The 14,470-nt window shown below is 42.8% G+C and overlaps 1 protein-coding gene across 1 annotated transcript in view; it reads left to right on the forward strand.

Annotated features, from left to right (window-relative positions):
• The first annotated feature begins 1,658 nt into the window (after nt 1-1,658).
• Nucleotides 1,659-14,470, forward strand: part of MYOM2 (myomesin 2) — an 81,973-nt gene continuing 69,161 nt past the window's right edge. Inside the window, exons 1-2 of the mRNA XM_081906699.1 lie at nt 1,659-1,786; nt 13,007-13,140. Coding sequence (XP_081762825.1) covers nt 13,034-13,140 — 107 coding nt within the window. The 5' untranslated portion in view covers nt 1,659-1,786; nt 13,007-13,033. The remainder of the gene's footprint in view (nt 1,787-13,006; nt 13,141-14,470) is intronic.

Below are 14,470 nucleotides of genomic sequence, written 5' to 3' on the forward strand. Positions count from 1 at the left end.
TCTAACTCTGTTCCAGATAGGTGAGGGACCTTCCAGAACAGATTGCGTGTGTTTGTGTGTGTTGGGGAAATAGTAGAAAATTGCTTCTCGTCCACTTATGGAAGCTTCTCAGTCAGCTGAGTGACACCATTGGTCGTCCATTGTAAGCACTGTTTCCTGGGTCTTTCCTTGTTTCTTTCTTCAATTGCACAATCTTTTCTTCTTTTCTGTAATGTTCTCCAAAAATTACACATAAAATTCCAATACATATGTATTTAAAAAATCTTTTCTATTTTTGACTTCCCAACCCATTTTCCGTGATGTTATTCTTATCCCCCAACCCATTTTCCAGGATGTTATTCTTATCCAGAGCCAGTGTGGTGTAGTGGTTAAGAGTGGTGGACTCGTAATCTGGTGAATCGGGTTCGTTTTCCCGCTCCTCCACATGCAGCTGCTGGGTGACCTTGGGCTAGTCACACTTCTCTGAAGTCTCTCAGCCTCACTAACCTCACAGAGTGTTTGTTGTGGGGGAGGAAGGGAAAGGAGATTGTTAGCCACTTTGAGACTCCTTAAGGGGAGTGAAAGGCGGGATATCAAGTCCAAATTCCTCCTCCTCCTCCTTCTCTTCTTCTTTTTCCTCTTCTTCCCCCTTCACTGCACCATATCTTTATTCCTTTTTTATCATAATCATAACACAAAAATCTCAAATTATTTCTGTCGCTCATAGTTCAAAACCTGGTCATGGGTTCTTCATATTGTAATATTTCTTCAAATAATCCGAAAAGGGTTTCCATTCTTCAAAAGAACAGTCATCATTAAATTGTCTTACGTTAGCTGTTAGCTTTGCTGATTCAACATAGCTGATTTCTTTACTTATCCATTTCCAATTGCAGAATCTTTTGTTGTTGTTGTTGTTGTGTATTACACACAGTATGGATGGTATCCCACGACAGTCCTACTCTATTGAAATGAATGGACTTGCCTAAGGTGGGTCCATTAATTTCATTGAATCTGTTCTGAGTCTAACTGAGTTGCATGCAACTTTATATATATATTTCCTAGGAAGTTTTGTGTAGCAGACAGACGCTCTTTGGGACTTCAAGCAAGTTAGCTATACTGAAGGCCTGGCAGCTGACCCAGGAGGCAGGACGAAGCAGTGCTGGAGCTGGCATGGATTTCTTCCCATGTTAACAAGCTTTTTTTAAACGTAGATGATATGGCTTAACATATGGCAACAATGTTTTTTTATAATCCAGGCAGCCCTTAAGGAGACTTTGGGGAGGATCAATTTACAGCTCAGGGCACCAGGGAAGATCTCATGTCGGCACTAAAAAGATTTTAAAACCTAATGACTGTTCGTTGGTCTTTTTAACCACTATCTGTGCAAAGTAACTACCTGCTGGCTATTAAGTGGGTGTTTATTTTTTTACAAAATCATTTTTCTTTAGTTCTGCCTTATTACCTTTTTTGCATATAATAAATAATAAAAACTTTAAATGTATGTCAACAATTAATTTTCACGTTTAAGGATCATACAACCGTACCGAAAAGCTTCCAAAATATGGCCACTTGTAAATGCTCATTTGTCTTAAATCATAGTTTTAATGCTTATTAGACACATCACTGGTTTGTGAGAGCAACTAAATTGATTCTATATATAGCATCCTAGCTGCCCATAAATGGGAGGGAAGGGGGCAGTAGCCTTCCCTTAGACTTAGACATTATTTTTGTTTTCCTCAGCCTAGGGCTTGGTAAGCTGGGTAAGACTGTCCTTCCTCTCTGCATTGCCATTTTGACATCTCTCTAGGTAAGTCTGTGCTCATTTTTTAAAAAAATTATATGCATTATTCAGATTTGGAGAAAATATATTTCCTCCCCCACCTTCTATGTGAAAGTAATGACTTTAAGAAATGGAAAAAAATAATGGGCTATTTTTTTAAAAAAAACAACAACATTCTTTTCAACTTCCTTTTGCCTCCTCTAAGGCCACAATCCTGCACACAGGCTGCTTAAACTTCATTGAAGCCAATAAGTCTTAAGCAGCCACGAACTGCAGCCTTAGAGTCCAACCCCTGAATAGGGGTTTAACATGCACATCAGTGAAAGGAATGCAGGACTCTTGGTCATGAATAGAATAGATACTTCCCTTGAGCTAAACACAGGCAACTGTATTCATATTTATTTATTTCTGTGTAATGATTTATTCATATTTATTTCCTTCAGTTTGAAGACATTAGATGCTGGGCAAAAGATGTAGCACGTATTTGTCTAGGAGTAACAAACTGAACAAAAAAAGCAAGGGAAACGATGTTGGCAGAAAACATCCATTAAATTAGAGTTTACCATATATTTCAAATCCTACTTCTTAAAAGATGGAATTCTGGCTGTTGATTCTGTCGAGTATTTACTGTTTGGTTTTTCTTTCTGAATTTTGGCAAGCCCCTCTGCATGACTGGTGAGAGAGTGAGAGTGGAAGGAAAGGCTTTTGGAAATCTTTTTTTTTTTACTCTGGAAATGATGCCTGCTAGAAAGCAACAGTGGAATTGGGCGAAGGAGCCGCATGAGTCAATGGAGGCGCCGTAGGATGGGATAATAGAAATTGAATTGTTTGGAACGGACTCCCTTTCACTATCTCGCTTGTTTCACATTCTTTACTATCCAATGAAAATGTCAGGGTGTCTTCAAAGTGCGTCTTGGATCTTCAGGCTTAACAGGGCATCTGCTACAAGTCCCTTTTCTATGCAGAGAGTTGGCAGAGCATTCCTATGGGGCGAGGGAGAAACCAGTGCAGAAGGGCCACCTTTTCCTATGCCATGCTGGAAAGGAAGGGGGGTTGGCAACTCCCCCCCTTGTGATTTGGCCTTTTGTTGCTTCTTGCTGTTCCAGAAACCTTTCCTTCCCATTTCTCCCAATGGCATAATCCCCACCACCACCATTCCAGGTCATGTTGTGAGAAAGAAAGCGGCCATGAATCCACAGCCTCTTCTGTCATTGTTAGGTCTACTTTTCCGAATGAGACGTACACCTCAGGCAGCAGATTTTGGGTGTCATGAAAGGGGCAATGACGTGTTTATTATTTAGTTTGTCATTGCAGTTTTACTGCCAGGGAAAGGAAGATGTCTGTATGGGGTTTTCAGGTGTCAAAATAACTCAGGTGTCAAAATAACTGTTTGCTGATCCACCATGGGCAGCAAAATGCCCTGGAAGGCCCTGCACATCACTGTCCCCTCCGATGTTAGAGCTTGACGTTGGAGAAGCACCAGCGGAGGTCTTTTCTGCAGCCACAAGTAGGAAGCTGGCAAAAGCAGATTTCCCCCTCTCTTTTTGAGGGCAGCCCACTCCTTCCATCCATGGAGAAGGAGACCTGAAATGTCCTCAGTCCCCTGGGACTTTAGAGGGCTGCGACCTAAGTGATAAAACTTTCAGGTGCCCCCGTATCAAGTTGCCATTGATTTGTGGGACCAAGATGGCCATGATTTGCAGCAGTTTGTCAGCACACTTGATTGTAGTTAACTGACTTTTGTGAGCAACCATAAGGGTAAAAGGTTACAGAATGTAAAATACATAAGATTGTTAAAAGGGGGTAGATTGGAATGTAACAGTAACTAGCTGCAATTTCTAAAGGTTTTGCTAGGTACTTCAAAAATCAGAGCCTTCCAATAAAATGATCCTATGCATTATTCAGATTAGGGTAAGAAAAATATATATATGAAGTTCTACAGGTAAGGCAGGGGTGGATAAATTTAGGGTCTCCTGTTGTTGCTGGGCTACAATTTGCCTCACCCCATCTATTGTCCATCCTGGCAGGGACTGATGAGAGCTGGAGTTCAACAGCATCTTGGGGAGTGGGCATAGGTTATCCACCCCTGAGATAATGAATGTGTTCCTGAGCAACTGCTTCCCAACATATGTAACTTATAACCATTTATATACTCTTAACTGATTTGTTCTGTATAAGTACAGCTAGCCAAAATGGTTGCTGAGTTTTGGAACATATGTGGGTGTGTCAACCCAACTCCTGTGCTCACCAAAATAAAAAAAGGCAGATGGACACACATGGACTGCGTGTAGGAGGTTTGATCAGTTTCCAGCAAATGATGCGCAAGGCTACGCAAGGCAACTCCCTTTGCTTAGCCAATCCCTGCGGGCAGTGGGATGCACTGGTGGGAGGTAAGCAGAAGGATGGGGCAAGGAGCCACACCAAATCCCAGGTGCTGTTGTCAGCTGCCTCCATGGCTTCCAGGAACTCTGTTTCCAAGTTCATGGCAAAGAGGAGAGAGGACTTTATCCTTTGAGGCTATGGTCTTGGGGAGGCATTTGCTTGTGCAAGAGAAGGGAGGAAAAAGGGCGAGAGAAGGTTTCCTTCTGCTTTGTTTTTCTCTATCGAGTCTGTAAAGGTAAAGGTAAAGAGACCCCTGACCATTAGGTCCAGTCGCAGACGACTCTGGGGTTGCAGTGCTCATCTCGCTTTATTGGCCAAGGGAGCCGGTGTCCAGCTCCGGGTCATGTGGCCAGCATGACAAAGCCGCTTCTGGCCAACCAGAGCAGTGCACGGAAACGCCGTTTACCTTTCCGCCGGAGTGGTACTTATTTATCTACTTGTACTTTGACATGCTTTCGAACTGCTAGATTGTAGGTAATGATGGACGTGTGCACACACTTCTGTCCCATTCCTGTAACTTGAATGTGCACTGTGTGAAAGCATCTCTGTGCAGGTATCTCATTAAGGTGAGAGAGAAAGGCAAAAAGATGTTTTCCACCTGCCAGCTGCATCCCCTCACTGTGCATGTGTAATTCATGGTGTGTATACCATGTTTGTATGTTTCTTTCAGTCCGTGCCTGTGTGCATTCTCAGGATGGGTGGAGTAGCTGGTTGCAGATTCATCTGGTGAGGCAGAGCTGGAGCAATAGCTCCCTAGCTGCAGTGTTGCCACTGGTTACCGGAAGGTTGAAGTGGCAGCAAGGACAGGACCGTGTTCTCTCAGTGCATCTGAATAGCTCCAACCTCACTGCCACCTGGCTCCTTCCCCTCCCAACATGCAATAGCGCTGCAGCCGCTGCCAGGATGCTATTGCTGCGGTTTCGCTTACCTCACCCTGGATGATCCATGGCTTAATTTCTCCACCCATTCCCCAGCACTGCCAATTATTGCAGTCCTGTATTATAATATTTCTAGGCCAGTCTTTTAGACAAGATCCCCACTGAGCTTTGTATTGGGAGGGTGGGTTCGTATATATTGCTTTTGAGAGCATTAAAAACAAAAAAAGAGTTTGAAGCCATTCAAATGTGTCTGCATCTTTTGTTTGAGGTTGTCTGTTGCTCTTGGAACATAATGAAGTAGTAAATTTATGAATTATAACTTTTGTTAAGGGTTTGGTACTTGTACAGAGGAACATGTTTTTTTAGAATTGAAAATTCCTGAGCCATTGGATTCTGTATTAAAATTCTGGACAGAATCAGGTTCTGATGCAGCATTCATAAACAACTTCAAGATTGGCTTGGCATCAATGCAGAGATCAGGGAACTGGAGTGATTTCCCCCCATTTGGTTGGATGCATTGATCCATTGTATTTCCATAAAGGGATCATGGACTTGTTCACATTATTCATAAAATAATGTGGAGGAACTTGTGGTTCCCCCACATTCCTTAGTATATTGGAAAAGCTTGCAGAATGGGTTCAGTGGTAGAGAATCTGCATTGCATGTAGAAGCTTCCAGGTTCTATCCATGACATTTCAAGTTAGGGCCAGGACTCGGCGATACCCATGCCTGAAACTCTCCCTATGTACCTGAAGACAATTGCAAGACTGGTTACTTACAATGTCCTTGCCTTGAAGGGTTCCCTGTTTGCTTGGAATAGATCTAAGCATTACAGCACCATGGTCTGCTCTATCAGTACATGCTTGGCATGGGTATAGTGCAGAAGGAGGTCTTCACTGGGGATATTGGTGCAAGCAGCACTGTACACTCGTCATTGAGCTATATTTGCATCATGTGTAAGAATACAAGACGTAAGACAAGCCAACTGGATCAGGCCCATCTAATCCAGGATCCTGTACTCACACAGACCAACCAGATGCAAGAAAGACCTGAGTGCAACCACACTCTCTGCTCCTGTGATTCTCAGCATGAAGGAAGAACATAGCCATCATGTATAGAAGCTTTTATATTATACCCTGAGCAAGCATTTGATTTAAGAATATAATGATTATATGGGGGGCAGCAGGAAGGCCTGTGTTTTGTCCCCCCTTTAAAATTTAAAGAAAACATTTATTACACATGATTTCTATTCCATCAGGGTTTGTCCTGTAACAATAGTATGGATTTGAAGTAAATGTTTATCTTGTGCCCATTCTCTCCAGTCTGCCAGCTGGGCTGCAATCATGGACAAGTTCTGCATTTTACAAACAACTTAAAAAACATGTCCATGTTCTGTATTTTAACCAAAGCTGAGGATCAAACTTTTTCTGCGATTAAATTAGATTTGTTTACATTGTGGCAATGGAAATCTCATGAAGCATCATCAGGTCAAAAGGTTAAGGGGGAAATGACCTCATGGTAAGTTTCTTTCATTGGCTGGTGGAAACATGGACAATTTCTAAGGCATATACCGTATTTTTCACTCTATAAGACGCACCAGGCCACAAGACACCCCTAGTTTTTGGAGGAGGAAAAGAAGAAAAAATATATATTCTGAATCTCAGAAGCCAGAACAGCAAGAGGGATCGCTGCGCAGTGAAAGCAGCAATCCCTCTTGCTGTTCTGGCTTCTGGGATAGCTGCGCAGCCTGCATTAGCTCCATAAGATGCCTTACTTTTTAGAAGGGAAAAAGCGAGTCTTATAGAGCAAAATATACGGTACTTCCATGCGAATTGTTTAGGAATTGACTTTAGGGGTTCTTAGAAGCATCCTTAGGAATCAACAGAATACATATTAGGCTACATCAGCAACTAAAATTCACAACTTGTGTTGTGGCATTGCACGAGTAATACTAGAGAGTTGCATTGAACTGAACTGACTGTGTTCAAAGACTTCCAGAATGTTTAATATGACCATAGTCTTACTTTATAGAAAGTTTACATGCTACAGACATTATTGGTAACAAGATATGTATTTATAAGAATATTTTTATATATAAATATTTAAAAGAATATGTCAGGCCCCTCTTCCTTCTGAACTGAAACCCTTGTTTGTGTACAACAAAATAGTAGCCTTAACCATGTCTACGTAGAAATACACCCCACTGAATTCAAGGTGGCTTCCTCCCAGATATGCGGGGTTGGGATTGCAGCCTATTTATATCTGCTTATGCTAGGCAGGAGTCTGAATATGTGAGCTATTTTGAGGTTCCAGCTATATTTTATTGGGCTCCTGAAAATTCTGCTCATTTCATTGCCCTTCTGTATGTGGCCCCCACAAAAGAATCAAGGGAAGCAGCGGATCTTCTCTGTTTCTCAGAGGACCTTGCAGTATCTCCTCTTGCAGCAGTCTGAGGCTTATACCCACCATACACTTAAAGCATTTGACTTCCCCAAAAGATCGTGGGAAGTGCAGCTTACCTTTCACAGAGCTGCGATTCCCAGTTGCGTGGCAAGTCCCCTCCCCCAAGGTGGAAATAATGATACATGACACAATTATTAAGGTTAATGGGCTTATAAAGGCCACAACTTTATTGGTTACAGGTGCTGAGCGGTATTGGCTTAGGCATTGGTCCTAACCAACTATATCCGACTTCAGTCCATCTGCTTGAAGTCTGGGAAGGGTTAACCACCAGTAGGGAGAGTCCTGCTGATGCACTTCATATAGGAACTGCCCTGGGGTCACCGATAGGGGGCGTGCCTTAGGCCCTCACCTCCCTAGGCATTGGACAGGGCCATGCCTCCTGGAATCCTTTATCGGACTACCCTTCAATATTCAGGGCAGGTGATGGCGCTACGTCCCCTCTTCCATCTACAGAACTATACCAATGCCTAACCGCCAATACCCAGAAAGTTGTGATGATTTGCTACGAGGTAGGCGAAAACCATGTGGCTGGTGCCAATTTGCCAAGCAGAAAAATTCCTACCAGGCCCCTCAACGGCGACCAACCAAACTCCATAGCAAGGTCAAAGAACGAGAACCTTATAGGGCGGCAGGGTGGGAAAACAGAATAGCTGATGAGTGGCAAAGAGGGAGATCCCCGGCTGCACCTTGCCTTTCTAGGGCAGGCCACACCCCCTGAACCAGCCGATTGGCCGGCCAGGGGGTGACACGGCTGGGAATACTCCCAATTGCATGGGGGCTGGGTCGTGAAGCCTGCAACCCCACCTCCTCCATAGGGCAGAAGTGGATTATTTGGGGGAAGCCATGTGCTTTAAATGTAGAGTATGCATGCTGCCTGAGAAATGCAGCCCAGGATCCTGTCCCTCACAGAGAGTCAAGTACCTATCAAGTTCCTCGTTTAGTGAGAGTAAGACTCAGATGTGGTATCCCTGTGGATGCTGACTTAAGTAAGATCTTGAAGTTCTGGCCCTGGGTTCTTTTCAGACTTTGGCCACCTTCTGTAACCCAATCACCTCTAGTGGGGAATGCTATGTATGTCCCGCTCCTTATAGCAGCGCGACCCACATGCTTAGGACAGGAAGTGAGGACCTCTTCCATCCAATTACAATTTCAGTTGGACTTTGGACAGGCAGGATGCAACCATGCGCACTAGGGTTTGGCCAGGACACTACACCCTCACAAAAAGCAGTCAGCTGGATTTTGACTAAGCAGAAATAGACAGGGTTTGTACTAGCACAGGGGATTCTTTTAATGCCTGGGAATGAGCTTAATGCTAATTCAGTAGGAAGTCTCCCACAGTCAGAAAGCGATGGGCGACGTTGCTTCCAGAAGTTTTCCCATATCACTCATGCCCAAACCCAACCAGGCATTATGACGACGGTGATTTAAACAGCACTTAAAAGAAGTCGAGTGCTTTTTGCAGGGAATTAAAAACGACAAGCCCCCTTTCCTGAAGACTCATCATCTGAACACAGATGAGACTTAAGAGGGAAGGGGGTGACGGAAAGGTGAGGCGAATATGTGAAATAATGCATCATTTATAAAGCATGGGGTTTTCGTGAGTGAGCTATCGTTCCGACTTAATAGAATTTCCCTTCCTTTGTAAAAAGAAAGAAAAAAAGAAAGAAAGAAAGAAAGAAAGAAAGAAAGAAAGAAAGAAAGAAAGAAAGAAAGAAAGAAAGAGGGCTGGCTTCTGACAGATGGCAACTGGAAGGCGCATTTCCTTTAGTGGCTCTGCAGACACCATTTTATTGCACATTCAGAATGAGTTGTGCTTGTGGTGCTATCTGGGTGGGCACAAATGATCCGGTTAGTACTGTTTGCACCTGCAAATGTCTTGGGACAGCCATACTGCTTCATTCCCAACTAGTCCTTATCCCATAGCCTCCAGCTGAAATTCCATAATGCTTTATATGGAATTGTTCAGGTTTATTTTCATCCCAATTTTGTTGCACCCTTAGCTCTCTGAATAGAAATTCAGATGTAGCAAACTGAATCAGAACAAATCCACCACTAAGGCACTATTATTGTGAGTCGAGGCCCTGTCCCCCGCTTTATGATGAAATAAGACACATGGACACCAGTATTTTAGGTTAATGGGCTAAAAATGGCCATAACTTTATAGGTTACAGAATGTGAGTGGTATTGGCTTAGGCACTGGATCTGAACAGACTATACTTCAACAGGCTGAGCCATGGTCCTGCGTTCGCTTAAGAATGGCAAATCACATTCCCCAGCCAACTGCTGGATTGGTTGGCTGAGGGCATGATGCGGGCCTAGGTCTTCCTGTGACGCAGTGGGCCATCCACACCCTCTTGTGAAGCACAGGAAGCGAGACCCATTCACAATCCCTCCCCTCGGGGAAGAGGAGAGGCTTTGTGTCAATAACTTGCCGTAGAAAACAACCTCAACAAAATACCAGTGTGGAAGGACCTGCAAGTGTCCTTTCCTTTGACACTCAGCAGTTTTTCCAAATCCAGGTCCTCCAGCAGCACAAAGTAGACAAAGCTATGGGTGGGTTCAGGCTAGCTGACGACTGAGCATTTTTCTGTACTGAGAAAGATGAAGCAATAATCTCCTGAGATGGGTGACCCTTGCTGCAAACAGAATATTTCAATGAAGTTGAAGCTTGTGGAAATTAGAATATTGTTCCTTATGACAAGGAGTGTGGACGAATGTAACCTCAACACTCATGGAACTCTGAGGCATCTGAAGGGGTTGTGGCAATAGATAGAAGACTAGTATGCATTTATTGCAATGGTTTATATTCTAGCTCTCAGAAAACTAATTGATCCAAAGTGGCCTATGAGTGGCATTTTTTTAAAAAACAACAACCCCACAATAAACAATATCAAGACAGAAGAAATCATCAGGATCCTGCTCATAGAGGAGTTGAAGTTAGGTGACCTTGGTGGTGATGGTGGGGTAGAGAGAAAGTCCAGCTAGAGGAGACTTTGAGGAGGCTATTGCTGGTATCTTTTCTTCCTCCTGGAAAACTTTCCATAAGACTACTGAAGGGGGAGGACTGTAGCTCAGTAGCAGAACATCTATTTTGAATGCAGAAGGTCCCTGCATCTTCAGGTAGGACTGGGAAGAAAACCTTGCCTGAGATCCTGGAGGCTCTGTCAGTCAGTTCAGATGATACTGAGGTAGTTTGGCCAATGGTCTGGCTGTTCTATGATGGTAAGAACATCCCTGTATGGGAGGGAGGAGGCAGTCCAGCTGAGACAGGCTCTGATATGGTTTGCCTTCATAATGTCCCTTCTGTGACCTGCTGCTTAATAGAGAACAATGGATCATTTCAGTGCTTGATAAGATGTAGTGATGGTGTTTCTGGAGAAGAGTTCAACAACAGAGAATGGTCAATCATATCAAAATATGACATTACTGAAACAGCAAAGTTATACCGCTCCTCTCAATTGCTATGAGAAGAAAAGCAAATAATATTCCTAAAAGGTTCCCAAATGCTCTATGTAATTAAAATGTCTTATTCACCCCACAGAACTGGTGGGATTATATTAACTAGATCCTGCGCCTTTCAATGCTATAAGGGCCACTAAAATGTAATACATTTCTTGGGTGGAAAGTACTTCACTGTTGGAAAAAGCATGAAACTTGTGCAGGCAAACCAGAACTGATATTATTTTGTCACATTAATTGTAGCCTGAGCTGCAATTATTCAGACTTGGCTGTTATATAGGGTGTGTGTGTGTATTGGATTGCTTTTGATTTTTGCTCTTCTTTTATTATGTATTTGTGTCCTCATTTTGTATTTTATGCCGTGAACCACCCTGTGATATAAATTGTAACAACCACAGAACCAATATATGGAAAAACACTGAACGCCCCACCCTGAGATGAAAACTTTGGGGCTAAAACCCTGTGAACATAAAACAATTAATTTAATCAGAAATATGGGCCTCTTGGGCAAGCAAGAGTTAATTGATCTGTCTAAGCAGAAAGAGACACCCACGAGGAGGCTGTACCTCTTTCTGACATATGTCGAATGGAGCAAAGTTATAATGTGCTAATCGAGCAATGACTCTGCCAGGATATAAATATGGTCAGTTTGGAAATGCATTTTACATTTTGGTTTGTTGCCAATGTCACTCTCTTAATAAACCTTGTCCCTTCTGGACCATGCAGCTGCCTTTGCAGGCTCTGTCTCTCTGAATGGTGCCTTGCATGCATGTTCATTATTAGGCAGCCCTGATCCAGCTAGATGGTAGCAGATGACCTTATGGTTCTATTGCTTTCAGTGGAACCTGTAGCCCAATTCTGTGCCTATTCATTGTAGTCAGTGAGGATTATTCCCAGGTAAGTGTCCATAAGCTTCCAGTCTTTAGGTGGATTGGGGCTACTGATTATAGTAGTGGGTGGCTAGCCTGCAGGCTTTAATCCATCCTTCCCGCACAAAAAGATCTGCTGTAGCCCCAGTCATCATTTTTAATTTCTGCTAAAAATACTGATTCCTGGTGTAATACCGTGATACCAAACAATTTTCTCAGTTTTCATTTTTTAAAAATAAGAATGCCATTTATGTTGTGAACTGCCCTGTGATCTTTGGATCAAGGATGGTATACAAATTTAAATAAATAAATAACATTAAGCACATTTTAACTCAATTTAATAATGGATAAATGATTCGAAAGAGTATAAAACAGCTGATGGGGGAAGCCATTAGGAAGTCAGCCTTAAGAACTGCACTTCTCATCACATCCACTTTGACATGTGGTCTCTGGAGGGTGGACAACAGTTCATTGCAGCCCTTGACTAAAAAGGAGAGCTAAGCTCCCTGGACTATAGCATTGTAACATGCACATGTGAATGCTCTTTCCAAGATGGCTTGCTGTCGTGAAAATTTTGTATCGGCTGCTGTCAGTTCAAATGTCATATTTTTCATTGTAGACGCTAAGTGTTGAGAACTCAAGTGATGTGAGATTGAGGCCAGGTCCAAAGTGGCCCACGTGCATTCATCCCGATAATTCAATTCCATATGAGAGGGATGAGGTACCAAGGGTTCTCCAAACCTTCTCTATCAGCCTCAGCCAGCTGGGACAAATATCAAGGAAAACAGAAGTTGCAGTCCAACAATATCCAGAGGGTTATACATTCCCCATCCCAGCTGTACATTTTATGTGGTAGTACATCTCACTGAATGCAGTGGGGCTTACTTGCAAGTAAACCTGCATAGGGCTTGTCTGCATGTCTCCCATAGCTGTCAACGTTTTCCTTTTTTTGAGGGAGATTCGCTTATTCCGAATAGGATTCCTTGCAAGAAAAGGGAAAAGTTGACAGCTATGATGTCTCCTAGCACATGATCCTAAATATTCAGTTCATATATTTGTTACTATCTTCCATCATGTTATTTGGCATAGTAGTCTAACACGGTCTGTTGTTGCTCATTCAAGCTCCAGAATTTAAGAGAAACAATGAAGGTTCTGAAAGCCCCAGGTAAATATGTTTGTCACTGTTTAATTCACAGGAGCAGTGAGTGGTAGCAGATTCCAAGATGTCGTCTACAGTGGTGCCTTTCTACCAAAGGAGGCACAAACACTTTGACCAGTCCTATCGCAATATTCAGACGAGGTATTTGCTTCAGGAATATTCAGCAAGAAGGTAAGTGCCATACTTCTGGGTCTGGGTGAAGCCCAGGCTGGTGGGGCCAAAGCATGATAAATTCGCAATAAACACAGGACAACTACTCGAGATTTAAAGAGGCCACAACTTTATTACAGGTGTTAAGCAGGTTTTGGCACAGGCATTGGGTATGTATCCTGAATCAACCAACCTGTCTGCTGGTTGATTAATTAGCAGGGTTAACCAAAGGTAAGGATTATGACGTACATCAAATCAGGGCACAAGTTGTGCATGGCGGGCCTAATGGCTCAGTCCTAAGATGTGCATCTGAGCCAACAGATTTTATTTTATTTATTTTACAAGAACATGTATACACACACACACACACACACACACACACACACACACACACAAACAAATGCACACTCGCAAAAACAGATGACAGAGGAAAAGTAATACAGAGTTTTGCAATAAAATAATAATAGCAAACCGGTGTACCAAATGACAATCATGCTTCACTGAACAGCAAATGGTTTTTAAAGTAGCCCTGCCATAACAAAGAATGAGAAGCTGGAGGGTTATGGGATCTGCCTCACTCTCCTGGCGTTGACTGGAAATATTGGTGTCATATTGGATATATGAGAAGCTTGACTTCTCCCTGTGCAAATAGTCAAGAGAGGTGAATGGAAAAGCTGTGACCTTCAGGTCATGCTGAAGAACCGGGAGAAGTATAATGATACATTTTTGCAGTGCACAACCTCACCATGACAGTCCATATAGCTGTGTTTTGAGAAGAGTCCAAAACGGAGGCAGCTATGTTTATCCATTATTATATACATGTGCAAACAATGCGTTACATTGTAGTATATCCATTTTATTAGGAGTAGCATGACTGTGATTCTGTGCATAGTTTTCTGGGAGCAAACTCTGTGAGTGTTTGCTATTTACTGCTTAGGCTCAGCTTGTAAAACACCTTGAGCTTCAACCAAAGAATTTCAGCCAGCTAAAATGCAATATTTAGCTTTTGAAAAGAAATACAAATGTTTACCATTTAAACTGATAGTAGGAAGTAGGAACCACATCAAAGAAACAGAAAGAAGTATCGTATTTTTTGCTCACTTTTTTCCTCCTAAAAAGTAAAGGGAAATGTGTGTGCATCTTATGGAGCGAATGCAGGCTGCGCAGCTATCCCAGAAGCCAGAACAGCAAGAGGGATCGCTGCGCAGTGAAAGCAGCAATCCCTCTTGCTGTTCTGGCTTCTGAGATTCAGAATATTTTTTTTCTTGTTTTCCTCCTCCAAAAACTAGGTGCGTCTTGTGGTCTGGTGCATCTTATAGAGCGAAAAATACGGTATCCAGCCTTTGCTGGA

Source organism: Podarcis melisellensis (assembly GCF_964234715.1).
Source record: "Podarcis melisellensis genome assembly, chromosome: 3".
NCBI classification, from domain to species: domain Eukaryota; kingdom Metazoa; phylum Chordata; class Lepidosauria; order Squamata; family Lacertidae; genus Podarcis; species Podarcis melisellensis.